The sequence below is a fragment of the Panthera pardus genome, unplaced genomic scaffold (genome assembly GCF_024362965.1).
Source record: "Panthera pardus isolate Hobbes unplaced genomic scaffold, ASM2436296v1 HiC_scaffold_17, whole genome shotgun sequence".
In the NCBI taxonomy this organism is placed as follows: Eukaryota; Metazoa; Chordata; class Mammalia; order Carnivora; family Felidae; genus Panthera; species Panthera pardus.
This window is the reverse complement of record NW_026526732.1, coordinates 103,859,730-103,873,613: the sequence shown is the minus strand read 5'-3', so window position 1 is coordinate 103,873,613 and position 13,884 is coordinate 103,859,730. Positions and strand designations below refer to the sequence as shown.

Here is a 13,884-nt window from a genome sequence, read left to right as displayed (position 1 = left end):
AGAAGCGATGTTCCATGTTTACCAAAGAGGTGGAGATGTCAACTACTCTTTTCTTTATTTTTGATAAAGGTAGTGTTCTTTTGCATAGAACAGGAAATGCATTAAGGATTTCTTTGGCAATACCTCCTTCTTGAAATATCTACATCAGTGTCAGAAAATACAGTTCACAATTTCCGGGTGAAGTTGATGCTCCTGGTTGCGGGAATGACTAATTAAGGGCCACTGCCTTACAGTGACCTACCCTGTTTAATTATATAGTCTTTCCTTATTAAGTTGCAATTTAATAAATTATAATTACATTCCAATCTTATTTTAAGAGAGTAAATCTAGGTTACCCTCACTGGAGTTTTGGGACTTCCCAAACATTTCAACTGAAATTGTTTTATTTTGGTTTAACTAAGTTCACTTGGTTTAACTAAGAAATAAAATTATATTCATAAATTTCTCAGAGATTGGTCATTTCTGACCCAATGCACAGCCTAATTGCCTGATTGCACAGAAGTTACTGGAAACATTGATTAGTAGCACCCAGTCAAGGTCAGAATCTTGTGCTAAACAAGTAGAGAGAACTAGACTTTGATATTTTCCCTCTAATTAGCATTTTCAACCATTTCCAAATATCCATAATAGTATTTGCAAAGAGTCCCCATGCTTTAATAAGAATTTATGAAATTCTACTGAACATTTAGATGAACAGTAGGCACACACACATAGTTTTATAAAATGAGATCAATCTTGATTTATATGCATAAACTATCAAAAAGAGAAACATTGAGTTTTGCAAAACATTTTTTAGAGGCAAGTTTGTTTATTACTCTACTTTATATGTGAAACCATGGTTCAAGATGCTAAAATATAAAAGAAAAAATTTTAAATAATAAGAATTTCCAGCAGGTTAGTCTCAAGCTTTCAAGTTTTTTTTGTCTGTCCCTTGCACTTGTCATGTCAGTCACCTTATATTGTTCTTCTTCAGCATTTTTCAAGGCTAACTTATAGTGATACTATGATTACTTGGAAAAACTTTTCAATATCCCCCAAGCATTAGATGATTTGTTACTCTCTCCTCACAGATTAAATTGTTCTTTTCTTTCCTTCAGATAATTGCATACTGAGCTATAGAGTTTAAAGATTCATCCCTTGATAGAAGAAATAAAAATAAAATAGGAATTAGTAATCTGTCTTTGTGGCATTCATTTACACTATACTCTGTATTATGTTCTTTAATCCTTTCTAATTCTTCTGTTTTTGACACTTTTGGTGGACCTTTATATCTTATTTTCACAAGCTTCAGCATATTCTGGGATTTCGCATATTACTTCACTCACTCCCTAGGAATCTAATGTTGCATCATGACTTTATTTTTTTAATTCTATTAGTTTTAATTTGAAATATAAATATTTTCTAGTTTTTGAAATACACATATTTTCTTTTTTTAATTTAAATTCAACTTAGTTAAAGTGGTGTTGTCTTGGCTTCAGGAGTAGAACTCAGTGATTCATCTGTTTATACAACACCCAGTGCTCATTCCAACAAGTGTCCTCCTTAATGCCCATCACCCGTTGAGCCCATCCCCCCACCCAGCTCCATCTGTCAAACCTGTTTGTTCTCTGTATTTAAGAGTCTGTTATGGTTTGCCTCCGTTTCTGTTTTTATTTTATTTTTCCTTCCCTCCCCCTATGTTCATCTGTTGAGTTTCTCAAATTCCACATATGAAGTGAAATCATAGGATATCTGTCTTCTCTGACTGACTTATTTTGCTTTGTATAATACCCTCTAGTTCCATCCATGGTGCTGCAAACAGCAAGATTTCATTCTTTTTGATTGCTGAATGGTATTCCATTGTGTGCGTGTGTGTGTGTGTGTGTGTGTGTGTGTGTGTGTATAACACATTTTCTTTATCCATTCATCAGTTGGTGGACTTTGCGTCATGACTTTAAGTATCATCTATGCTGTGATGATTCCCAAATTTTTATTTCCATTCTAGACTGAATCCCAGATTCATGTAATCGATTGTCACTTGATACCTCCACCTGTAATTTGCCTCAAACTCAACACCTGATTTTCTACCCAAACCTGTGCCTCCTTGTCATATCACAATAATCTCTCCTTTCCTTTCCTCTCCTTTCCTTTCCTTTCCTCTCCTTTCCTTTCCTTTCCTTTCCTTTCCTTTCCTTTCCTTTCCTTTCCTCTCCTCTCCTCTCCTCTCCTCTCCTCTCCTCTCCTCTCCTCCCCTCTCCTTTCCTTCTTTTCTGAAACTGTTTATTTTTTAAATTTTTTTAATATTTATTTATTTTTGAAAGAGAGAGAGAGAGTGGACACAAGCACATGTGAACTGGGGAGGGGCAGAGAGAGAGGGGGACAGAAGAGCCTAAGCAGGCTCTGTGTTGACAGCAGAGCCTGATGCGGGGCTCAAACTCACAAATGGTGAGATCAGGACCTAAGCCAAAGTCTGGCGCTTAACTGACTAAGCCACTCAGGCACCCCATCTGTGTCTGTTTAAATTAAGGCACAACTTATATACAATATGGTGCACAGAATATTAAGGATATATAACCAATTTAACTTTTTCATGTCTATTTAGCTATGGAAGCAGCACTCCAGGGTACTCCCTCATGCCCTCATCTATCAGTATGTTTCCAGGTCTAGTCTATCTCTTGTCACCTTTTTTATAATTACAGAACAGGTACTTAAATGAATAGAAATGCAAGTCAGTAGGATTGAGTCACTGTGTAATTTTATGAAGTTATAGAAGGTATTCGATGCCTGAATATTATGTAACTACAAGTCTTAAATGTCACATTGTCAAAAAAAAACATGTTTATGCGTATAGAACAAGCAGTCTTAGAACTTTATATAAAGAAAATTTTTTTTTTCAAGTAAATACATTTTAACACCCAGTGTAAATTAATTTTAGTAGATCAGGAAACAGCATTGTGCAATACTTAAAAGCATTAGGCTTTCATCAGGCTATTATATTCAGGTGGAGTTCACAGTCTGACCTTAGCTGGCTGTTTATATCTGGAAAAGGTACTTAACCATCCTATCCCTGTTTACTTTTCTGTGAAATGTAGACAAAGGACTTTTGTGAGGATAAAATGCAAAAATGCATATAAAAATTCAGCATAGCACTTGGAATGTAGTATATTTTCTAATTAACTTTGGTACTCTAAGGGGAAACAAAAGAAATATAGAACTTATTAAGCATTACTGCTTTCTCTCTCTCTCTTTTTTTAAATGTTTATTCTTGGGGCGCCTGGGTGGCTCAGTCAGTTAAGCGTCTGACTTCAGCTCAGGTCATGATCTCACGGTCCGTGAGTTCGAGCCCCATGTCAGGCTCTGTGCTGACGGCTCAGAGCCTGGAGCTCGTTTCAGATTCTGTGTCTCCCTCTTTCTCTGCCCCTCCCCTGTCCATGCTCTGTCTCTCTCCGTCTCAAAAATAAATAAACATTAAAAAAATTTTTTTTAAATAAAAAAAATAAATGTTTATTTTTGAGAGAGAGAGAGAGAGAGAGAAAACTAGTGGGGGAGGGGCAGAGAGAGGGAGAGAGAGAATCTCAAGCTGACAGCACACAGCCTAACACAGGGCTCAGTCCCATGAACCGTGAGATTATGATCTGACCCGAAATAAAGAGCCAGGTACTTAACCGACTGAGCCACCTGGGTGCCCCCATCACCAGTATGTTTTACGTGTGGGTGTGTGTGTGTTTTATTTACATCCAAGTTAGTTAGCATATAGTGCAATAATGATTTCAGTGATTCATCCCCTATGTATAACACCCAGTGCTCATCCCAACAAGTATCTTCTTCAATGCCCCTTGCCCATTTGGCCCATCCTCCTGCCCACAGCCCTTCCAGCAATCCTTAGTTTGTTCTCTATATTTAAGAGTCTCTTATGTTTTGTCCTATTCTTGTCTTTATATTAATTTTGCTTCCCTTCCCTAATGTTCATCTGTTTTGTATCTTAAATTCCACATAGAAGTGAAGTCATATGATATTTGTCTTTCTCTAATTTTGCTTAGCATAATACTCTCTAGTTCCATCCACGTAGTTGCAAATGGCAAGATTTCCTTCTTTTCGATTGCCTAGTGATACTCCATTGTATATATATATATATACCACATCTTCTTTATCCATTCATCAGTTGATGGACATTTGGGTTCCTTCCATACTTTGGTTATTGTCGACAGTGCTTCTATAAACATTGGGGTGCATGTGTCCTTTTGAAACAACACACCTGCATCATTTGGGTAAATACCTAGTAGTGCAATTACTGGGTCATAGGTAGTTCTATTTTTAATTTTTTGAGGAACCTCCATACTGTTTTCCAGACTGGCTGCACCAGTTTTCATTCCCACCAACAGCGCACAAGAGTTTCCCTTTCTTCACATCCTCACCAACATCTGTTGTTGCCTATGTTGTTAATGTTAGTCATTCTGACAGGTGTGAGGTGGTATCTCATTGTAGTTTTGATTTGTGTTTCCCTGATGATGAGTGACGTTGAGCATCTTTTCATGTGTCGGTTGGCCATCTGGATGTCTTCTTTGGAGAAGTGTCTATTCATGTCTTTTGCCCATTTCTTCACTGGATTATTTGTTTTTTGGGTGTTGAGTTTGGTAAGTTCTTTAATAGATTTTGGATATTAACCCTTTATCTCATATGTCGTTTGCAAATATCTTCTCCCATTCCGTCAGTTGCCTTTTAGTTTTGCTGATTGTTTCCTTTGCTGTGCATAAACTTTTTTTTTTTTTAATGAGGTCCCAGTAGTTCATTTTTGCTTTTGTTTCCCTTGCCTCCAGAGACGTGTTGAGTAAGAAGTTGTCGCAGCCAAGATCAGAGGCCTGCTTTCTCCTCGAGGATTTTGATGGCTTCCTGTCTTACATTTAGGTCTTTCATACATTTTGAGTTTATTTTTGTGTATGGTGTAAGAAAGTGCTCCAGGTTCATTCTTCTGTATATCGCTGTCTAGTTTTCCCAACACCATTTGTTAAAGAGACTGTCTTTATTCCATTGGATATTCTTTCCTGCTTTGTCAAAGATTACTTGGCCATACATTTGTGGGTCCATTTCAGGGTTTTCTATTCTTCATGATTACAGCTTTATAATACATCTTGAAGTCTGAGATTGTGATGCCTCCAGCTTTGGTTTTCTTTTTCAGGTTTGCTTTGGCTATTTGGGGTCTTTCTAGTTCCATACAAATTTTAGGATTCTTTGTTCTAACTCTGTGAAGAATGCTGGTGTTATCTCTATAGGGAGTGTATTAAATATGTGCATTGCTTTGATTAGTATCAACATTTTAACAATATTTCTTCTTCCAATCCATAAACATGGAATCTTTTTCCATTTTTTTTGTGTCTTCTTCAATTTCTTTCATAAGCAGTCTATAGTTTTCACTGTATAGATTTCTCAATTCTCTTGTTAGGTTTATTCCTAGGTATTTTATGGGTTTTGGTGCAGTTGTAAATGGTATCGATTCCTTGATTTTTCTTTCTGTTGTTTCACTGTTGGTGTATAGAAATGAAATCAATTTCTGTGCATTGATTTTATATTCTGCTAAGTTTCTGAATTCCTGGGTCAGTTCTAGCAGTTTTTTTTTTTTGGTGGAATATTTTGGGTTTTCCATATAGAGTATCATGCTGTATGCGAGGAGTGAAAGTTTGACTTCCTCCTTCCCAATTTGGATGTCTTTTATTCCTTTGTGTTGTCTGATTGCCGAGGCTAGGACTTCCAATATTATGTTGAATAACTTGGAGAGAGTGGACATCCCTGTCATGTTCCTGACCTTAGGGGGAAAGCTCTCAGTTTTTCCCCGTTGAGGATGATATTACCAGTGCGTCTTTCATATATGGCTTTTATGATCTTTTATGATCTTATGATTTTTCTATCCCTACTTTCTTTTTTTTTTTTTCATCAAGAAAGGATGCTGTATTTTGTCAAATGCTTTCTCTGCATCTGTTGAGAGGATCATGTGGTTCTGGTCCTTTTATTAATGTGATGTATCACATTGATTGATTTACAGATATTAAACCAGCCTTGCATCCCAGGTATAAATCCCATTTGATCGTGGTGAATAATTCTTTTAACGTATTGCTGGATCCGGTTGGGTATTATCTTGTTGAGAATTTTTGTATCCATGTTCATCAGGGAAATTGGTCTGTAGTTCTCCTTTTTAGTGGGGTCTTTGTAGAGTTTTGGAATCAAAGTAATGTTGGTCTCATAGAATGAGTTTGGAAGTTTTCCTTCCATTTCTATTTTTTTGGAACAGCTTCAAAAGAATAGGTATTAACTCCTCTTTAATGTTTGGTAGAATTCCCCTGGAAAGCCATCTGGCCCTAGACTCTTATATTTTTGGGAGGTTTTTGATTACTAGTTCAATTTCTTTACCGGTTATGGGTCTGTTCAAATTTTCTATTTCTTCCTGTTTTGGTTTTGGTAGTTTATATGTTTCTAAAAATCTGTCCATTTTTTCTAGATTGTCCTTTTTTTTTTCCCTATAATTGCTCATAATGTTGTCTTATTATTGCTTGTATTTCTGCATTGTTGGTTGTGATCTCTCCTCTTTCATTCTTGATTTTATTTATTTGGGTCCTTTTCTTTTTCTTTTTGATTGGACTGGCTAGGGGGTTATCAATTTTGTTAATCTTTCAAAGAACCAGTTCCTGATTTCATTGATCTGTTCAAATGTTGCTTTTTTTTATAGCATTGATTTCTGCTTTAATATTTATTATTTCCTGCCTTCTTCTGTTTTTGGGTTTTATTTGCTGTTCTTTTTCCAGCTCTCTTAGGTGTAACATTAGGTTGTATATCTGAGACCTTTCTTCCTTCTTTAGGAAGGCCTGGATTGCTATATACTTCCTTCTTATGACCACCTTTGCTGTATCCCAGAGGTTTTGGGTTGTGGTGTTATCACTTTCATTGGCTTCCATGTACTTTTTAATTTCCTCTTTAACTTCTTGGTTAACCCATTCATTATTTTAGTAGGATGTTCTTTATTCTCCAAATATTTAATGTCTTTCCAAATTTTTTCTTGTGGTTGATTTCGAGTTTCATAGTGTCATGCTCTGAAAATATGCACGGTATGATCTTGATATTTTTCTCCTTGTTGAGAGCTGATTTGTGTCCCCGTATGTGATCTATTCTGGATAATGTTCCAGGTGCACTTGAGGAGAATGTGTATTCTGCTTTAGAATGAAAATTTCTGAATATATCTGTTAGGTCCATCCAGTCCAGTGTCATTTAAAGCCATTTAATTTTTTTTTATTATTTTTAAAAATTTTATTTTAATTCTAGCTAGTTAACATAGAGTGTTATATTAGTTTCAGGTATGCAGTAGCATGATTCAACACTACCATGTAACACCTAGTGCTAATCACAAGTGCACTCCTTAATCACCATCACCTATTTCACCCATCCCCCCAGCCCCATCCCCAAACCATCAGTGTAATATTTTTGTTTTGTTTTTTAATTATACTCAGTGAGTTCAGTTTTATGCCTTTGGGAAATTTTTCATTTAAATAACTGTACTAAATCAGATAAAATATTTTCTATATTTATATATTTTGCATATTTAATCCATTTTCGTACTTCCAATATTCTCATTATATGCCTACATAGTCCATTAATTTCCACAAAATTCATAAGTAAACTTAAAATTTAACACTCATCTTTCACCCTCATTCTCAATGATCTCAGTTTTAGTATCTGGTAGGATGACAGTATAGGTAGTTAGAGTGTGCATGGAGTATACGCATCCTGCATAGGAAGTTATGAAGCCTAGTACTGCTTCTTAAGCGTCCAAAGACAAAATGATAATTTTTATTATTTATCTGTTTATTCATTTATTTATCTATTTATTTATTTTTAAGTTTATTTATTTTGAGAGAGAGAGAGAGAAGGAAAGAGACAGCAGGGGAAGGTTGGAGAGAGAGATACAGAGAGAGAATCCCAAGAGAATCCCAAGAGAGAGAATCCCACACAAGACTTAAACACAGGAACCAAATCATGAGATCATGACTTGAGCTGAAGTCAGTTGGACGCTTAACCAGCTGAGCCACCCAGGCTCCCCAGAATGATATTTAAATAGGTCTCCTCTTCTCTCTCTCTCTTTTTGTTACATGCTCCTGCTTGTATTCTTTATGACACTTGTAATGTACAATATATGATTGACTTGTTGGCCTATTCACTGATATAATTTATTTATGGTACAAATAGTTGTTGAGGGCCTATGTGTGAAACACTCTGCTGAGTGCTGGAAATACAGCTGTGACAAAAACAAGAGAGGCAAGGTCCCACTAGAATGTGAACTTCCTGAAGACAAGGCCTGGAGCCTGGGTTGGCCAGGCTGACAGGGAACCTGGTACCAAGGGAGGTGCTCCAACTGCAGGAGAAGCTGCTGCTCGGATAAGCTGGGAGGCTAAATTCATGGGATCGCCCTGGAAGTTTGGTGACATGGGAGCTGCTTAAGTTTGAAGGAGCCTGTCAGGATTCTGGGGCCACAGGAGATACCTGGAGTCGTGGAAGCCAACATAATCCAGGGTAGATCAGCAGACGAGGTTCATGAGGGCCCCCTGGGATCCTGGACCCAAGTAAGCTGCCTGAAGCATTAGAGATCTACCTGGGGCCTCTGGAGCCAGTAGCACTGGGGTGAGCTGGGGGCTGGATTTGCAAGCCTGCAGGGAGCCTCTGAGGGCTGCAGGAAGTTGTCTGGTGCCAAGGTAGGCCGGCTCTGAGGTCTGTGGTGAAGTCAGGTGCTCACTGCACTCTACTTCCCCAAAGTCCACACTGGGTTGCCTAGGTCTGGGGTAGGTGAAGGATCAGGTGAGTGTGAATCTTTTCTTGTTTCAGTGCTTCACTCAATTGCTGTATCCCTCACCTAGAATCCCTGGCTCTTGTGAAAGTATTTTTGTGAATGATGTTTTTGGGTGGGGGATAAGTGTTAGAAATTCCTATGCTGCCATTTGCTGACATCACCCTGCAACCAATTCTATGACATTTTTTAAAAATTTTAATTAATTAATTTATTTTATTTATTTTGAGAGAGAGAGAGAGAAAAAAAACAGGGGAGGAGCATACAGAAAGAGAGAGAGAGAGAGTGAGAGAGAGAGAGAGAGAGAGAATCCTAAGCAAGCTTCATGCTCTCAGCCCAGAGCCCAACATGGGGCTTGATCTCACAAACTCATGAGATCATGACCTGAGCTGAGACCAAGAGTCAGATGCTTAACTGACTGAGCCACCCAGGCACCCCAACACTATGACATTTTATTTAAAAAATGTTTTTTAATATTTATTTATGAGAGAGAGAGAAAAAGAGAGAATGAGTGGGGGAGGGGCAGAGAGAGAGGGAGACAGAATCTGAAAGCAAGTTCCAGGCTCTGAGCTGTCACTACAGAGCCTGATCAGGGCTTGAACTCATGAGCTCATGACCTGAACCTAAGTCAGACACTTAGCCAACCGAGCCACCCACGCTCCCCAACACTATGACATTTTAAATGCTTACCTATATCATTAAATTTTTACCAAATATCCTTATGAGAAACATAGAATTATTATAGTCATTTTATAAAAGAGGAACTTTAAGTCTGATCTGCTTTGTCACTATAGTTTGCATTTTCTAGTTTCATATAAATAGAATCACACAGTATGTATGTCTTCTTTCACTCAGACTACTTTGAGACTCATCCAAGTTGTTGGTTAATCCATTTACATGTTAGTGGGCATTTGGATTGTTTCTAACTTTTTGCTATTACAAGTAAACCTGCTATGAATGCTCAGGGACAGGTCTTGAAGAGATCTAGGTTTTCTTTTCTCATGGGCACATAGAAATGGAAAGGCTAGAGCGTATGGTAGGTATATAGCTTTTTAAGAACCTGAATACATATTTTCTAAAGTAATTGCACCATTTTATATCCCCGGGAGGAGTATAGGAAGGATCCAGGTCCCCTACAACTTCACCAGCACTTTGTATAGTGAGTGTTTTTCATTTTATTCGGTCTGATACTTGGGTAGTGGTCTCTCATAGTCGTTTTAATTTGCATTTTTTAACAAGTGGTGATGTTGACCATCTTTTCATATTCTTATTTGCCATCTGTACATGTTTTTTGATGAAGTGTTTGTTCACATCTTTGGCCCATTTTTATTGGGTTGCCTGTGTTCATCAGTACTGAGTTTTGAGAGTCATCATATATTCCTGATACAAGTCCTTTCTCAGATGGATGATTTGTAAACAATTTCTCATGGCCTGTGACTGGTCCTTTCATTCTCTTATGAGTGTTTTTGAAGAAAATAATTTTTTCATTTTGATGAAGCCCAATTTATCAGTTTGTACTTTTATAGATGACTTCGTATATAAGAAATATTTGCCTAACCGGAAGTCACAAATATTTTCTCTTACATCTTCTAAACATTTTCTAATTTCTTTATTTGGGTCTATGATAAATTTTTGTATACAGTGCAAAGTATGGATCAAACTCATTTTTTTAAACATACGGATGTCAATTTTCCCACCACCACTTATTGATAAGACTCTTCTTTCTCCATTGAGTTTCCTCTCTACCACTGCCAAAAATCCACTGTCCCCATACAGCCGACCCTTGAACAACATAGGTTTGAACTGTATGAGTCCATTTATACATGGATTTTTTTGGATAAATACATTTACAGTACTGCAGAGTAAAGTACTGTACAGAAATTATTTTAATAATATTTTTTCTAGCTTACTCTATTGTAAGAACACAGTGTACAATACATATAACATACCAAAAATGTGTTAATCAGCTATTTATGTTCTCAGCAAGGCTTCTGTTCAACAGTAGGCTATTAGTAGTTAAGTTTTTGGAGAGTCAAGAGTTATACACAGATTTTCGACTGTGTAGAGCATCAGTCCCCCAACCCCTGTGTTTCAAAGGTCAACTGTATATGTAGGTCTATTTCCCAATTGGTGATTATGTGTGTCATCACTTCTATCCATAAGACAGTTTTACTCCTCATTTCTAATTAGATGGTTTTTTTTGTCTTATCTGATTCACTGGCCAGGACTAGTATAATGCTTAGTGATGAGAGTGACATCTTTGCCTATTTTCTGAACTTAGGGGGAAAAATTCAGTCTTTCACCATTAAATACAGTGTTAGCTATACATTTGTTTATAGCTTTTCTTTATCAAGCTGAGAAACTTCCCTTCTTGTTTTGCTGAGAGTTTCATCAGGATTGGATACTAGGTTTCATAAAATGCTTATTCTTTCTTTTAAAGTTTACTTATTTATTTTGAGAGAGAGAGAGAGAGAGAGAGCAGGAAGGAGAGAGAGAATCCTAAGAAGCTCCACTCTAGCAGTGTAGAGCCTGATATGGGGCTTGAACCACAAACCGTGAGATCATGACCTGAGCCAAAACCAAGAGTCAGAGCTTTAACCAACTGAGCCACCCAGGCACCTCAGCCTACTTAACCGTTTTTAGATTTCTTGTGTATGTTTTCTCACCTATAAAATGGGTCTAATTCATCATGTTTTTGTCATCAATATTAAATGAGAATGTATTCAAACTTATAAATGATAAATCTCTCTGAAATATTTTTTTTTCTTGGAAGGCTATCTTTGTATATGCTCTCAGATAATGTTTTCTTTTAACTTATCAACTAAACCTGTAGGGAGATCAAAATATCAAAGAATAAGTAAGAACAGAGCTGATTTCCACTTTTGTTAAAATTTTATAGGCAAATATTTTGGAAATTTTGCACTGTATAATCATTTATCTGGGCTGAGTCTAGCTGGCGTGAACTATGAATACTCAAAAATATTGTGCAAGGATCATTTTTTTATTCTAAAATGTGATTACTTTTGTTTAAAGAGGAGGCCATAAGACAAAGGTACATGTCAATCTTTGAATTTAAACTTTATTCAAGTAAAAATTCATGTAGTAGGAATGGCAATGATGTTATAGTTTTTTTTTTTTTTTTTTGCATGATGTTTCAAGAAATGTACTTCTCCATTCTGATCCCGTTTCAGTGACCAAAAGTCTATGATTATACAACTTTCAAAATTCTCAACTTGATTCAATTCATTAAGTTTAAAGTACCAAATTGCTATCAAAGTCCGAAGTTGTCATCATAGACTATGCTGCTTTTGTAAATCACTGTATGAAAAAGATTTCTATAAAGATCCAGGAGAAAAAAATGCACTACTGTGTGGAACCATATTTGTAACTAACATGCCTAAAATCCCCTGCGATATGTATTAACTAAATGATGCAGCCCTCTTCACTTAGTCTTGCAATGCACACTGGGCATCTCAGTAAATTTTGTTTTCACACAGGCAAGTAGCCTTGCACTTTTCCTGAAGCAATTCATGTCCACAGCCGGCTGTTGTCTTCAAGGAATCACAGTTACTAAGGAGATCTTCATACTCGCAACTATTAGCTGTGGCAAAAACAAATTATTTACCTCATTATCATATTCCTTAGTAGCAGCAAAACAATCCACACATTCAAAGTGCATGATATGGGTAGGAGACTGGACAAAACAAGTCAACATCACTTACACAATGATGGGCTTTTCCTTTCTTAAGGGACATATCAGGTGCCTTAGTCAAGCTCACTGATCAATCTAACACTTTTTTATTTTGAATTTGGTCATGTTTCTAAATGAATTGACCTACTTTTCTCCCTTAGCCAAAAGAGTAAAATGAATATAAATAAATCTCTCTACACCTGCAGTCTAATGTAGGGGCCACTAGTCACATGTAGCTATTGAAATTTAAATTATTCTAAACTAAAGTAAAAAATTTAGTCCCTTAATCTTACTAGCCACATTTCAAGTGTTCAAAGGTCACATGTGACTAATGGCTACTTGTAAGACATATGCTGATAGAGAATATTTCCTTCATTTCATACTCTTCAATAGCACTGTTTCAGACCCCAAAGCTTTCTTTCTGGAGAAACAGGTATCTATGGGAAGATAAAGATGCAAAACAATGATAATATGCACTCTTTCCTTCTGGTATTTCTTGGATTCTCCCCAAACTCAACAAATTTCAAGATACTCATCATACTGCTCACAAGGTTGACAATTCTTGGGTATGGTCTCCTTGTACCCCTCCCACAATCTCAGAGAAATGGCTCTCTGACTACTCAGTAATTTAGGCCGAGACTGGATCAGTCGGAACTTCATCTTTCCTACTTCAGACCAGCATTCAACCAGGACAGGTAACAAACCCTGGCTATTCTATTCCTTGTTTTCCAACCCTGTCCAATTTTCTCATTCATTTTGTCAGCAATGCAGTAAAGACATCTTTTTTTTTTTTTAACCCATAGTGTTCAACACTTTTCTAGTTGGCTTCCATCCAATTGTTTCTACATACTATTGTTAGGAAGCTCTTTTTTTTTTTTTTTTTTTTTTTAAATTTTTTTTTCAACGTTTTTTATTTATGGGACAGAGAGAGACAGAGCATGAACGGGGGAGGGGCAGAGAGAGAGGGAGACACAGAATCGGAAACAGGCTCCAGGCTCCGAGCCATCAGCCCAGAGCCCGACGCGGGGCTCGAACTCACGGACCGCGAGATCGTGACCTGGCTGAAGTCGGACGCCTAACCGACTACGCCACCCAGGCGCCCCAGGAAGCTCTTTATAAAACATGGTTCTGGCCCTGTCACTCTTCTGTTTAAAACCTTTCAGTTGAGTGCTTATTGATAACAGGATAAATTCCATGCTTCTTAGCAAATAGCATTCAGAAGAGTTGGTAATATGTAACCCTTTTTTCTTCATTAGTTGATTTATAGCTTGAATACAATCAATATTATGAATTATACCTATATAATTCAGTCAGTAAGAATGCTAACTAAAGGTGAATGTACTTGAAAGGTAAAAATCTCAACAAATGATATTTATTCAACTCTATTATT

At 36.9% G+C, this 13,884-nt stretch overlaps 1 protein-coding gene across 3 annotated transcripts in view; it reads right to left on the bottom strand.

The window, feature by feature from the left end:
- Window positions 1-13,884, bottom strand: part of CRISP2 (cysteine rich secretory protein 2) — a 38,084-nt gene that overhangs the window by 5,367 nt on the left and 18,833 nt on the right. For 2 of the 3 annotated variants that reach the window (XM_019457380.2, XM_019457382.2), the window contains exon 10: window positions 11,863-12,404. The exons of the other annotated variant lie outside the window; for it this stretch is intronic. In XM_019457380.2, the coding sequence (XP_019312925.1) occupies window positions 12,277-12,404 (128 nt within the window). In that variant the 3' untranslated portion in view covers window positions 11,863-12,276. Of the gene's footprint in view, window positions 1-11,862; window positions 12,405-13,884 lie in introns of those variants that run through there. 3 annotated transcript variants of the gene reach the window in all.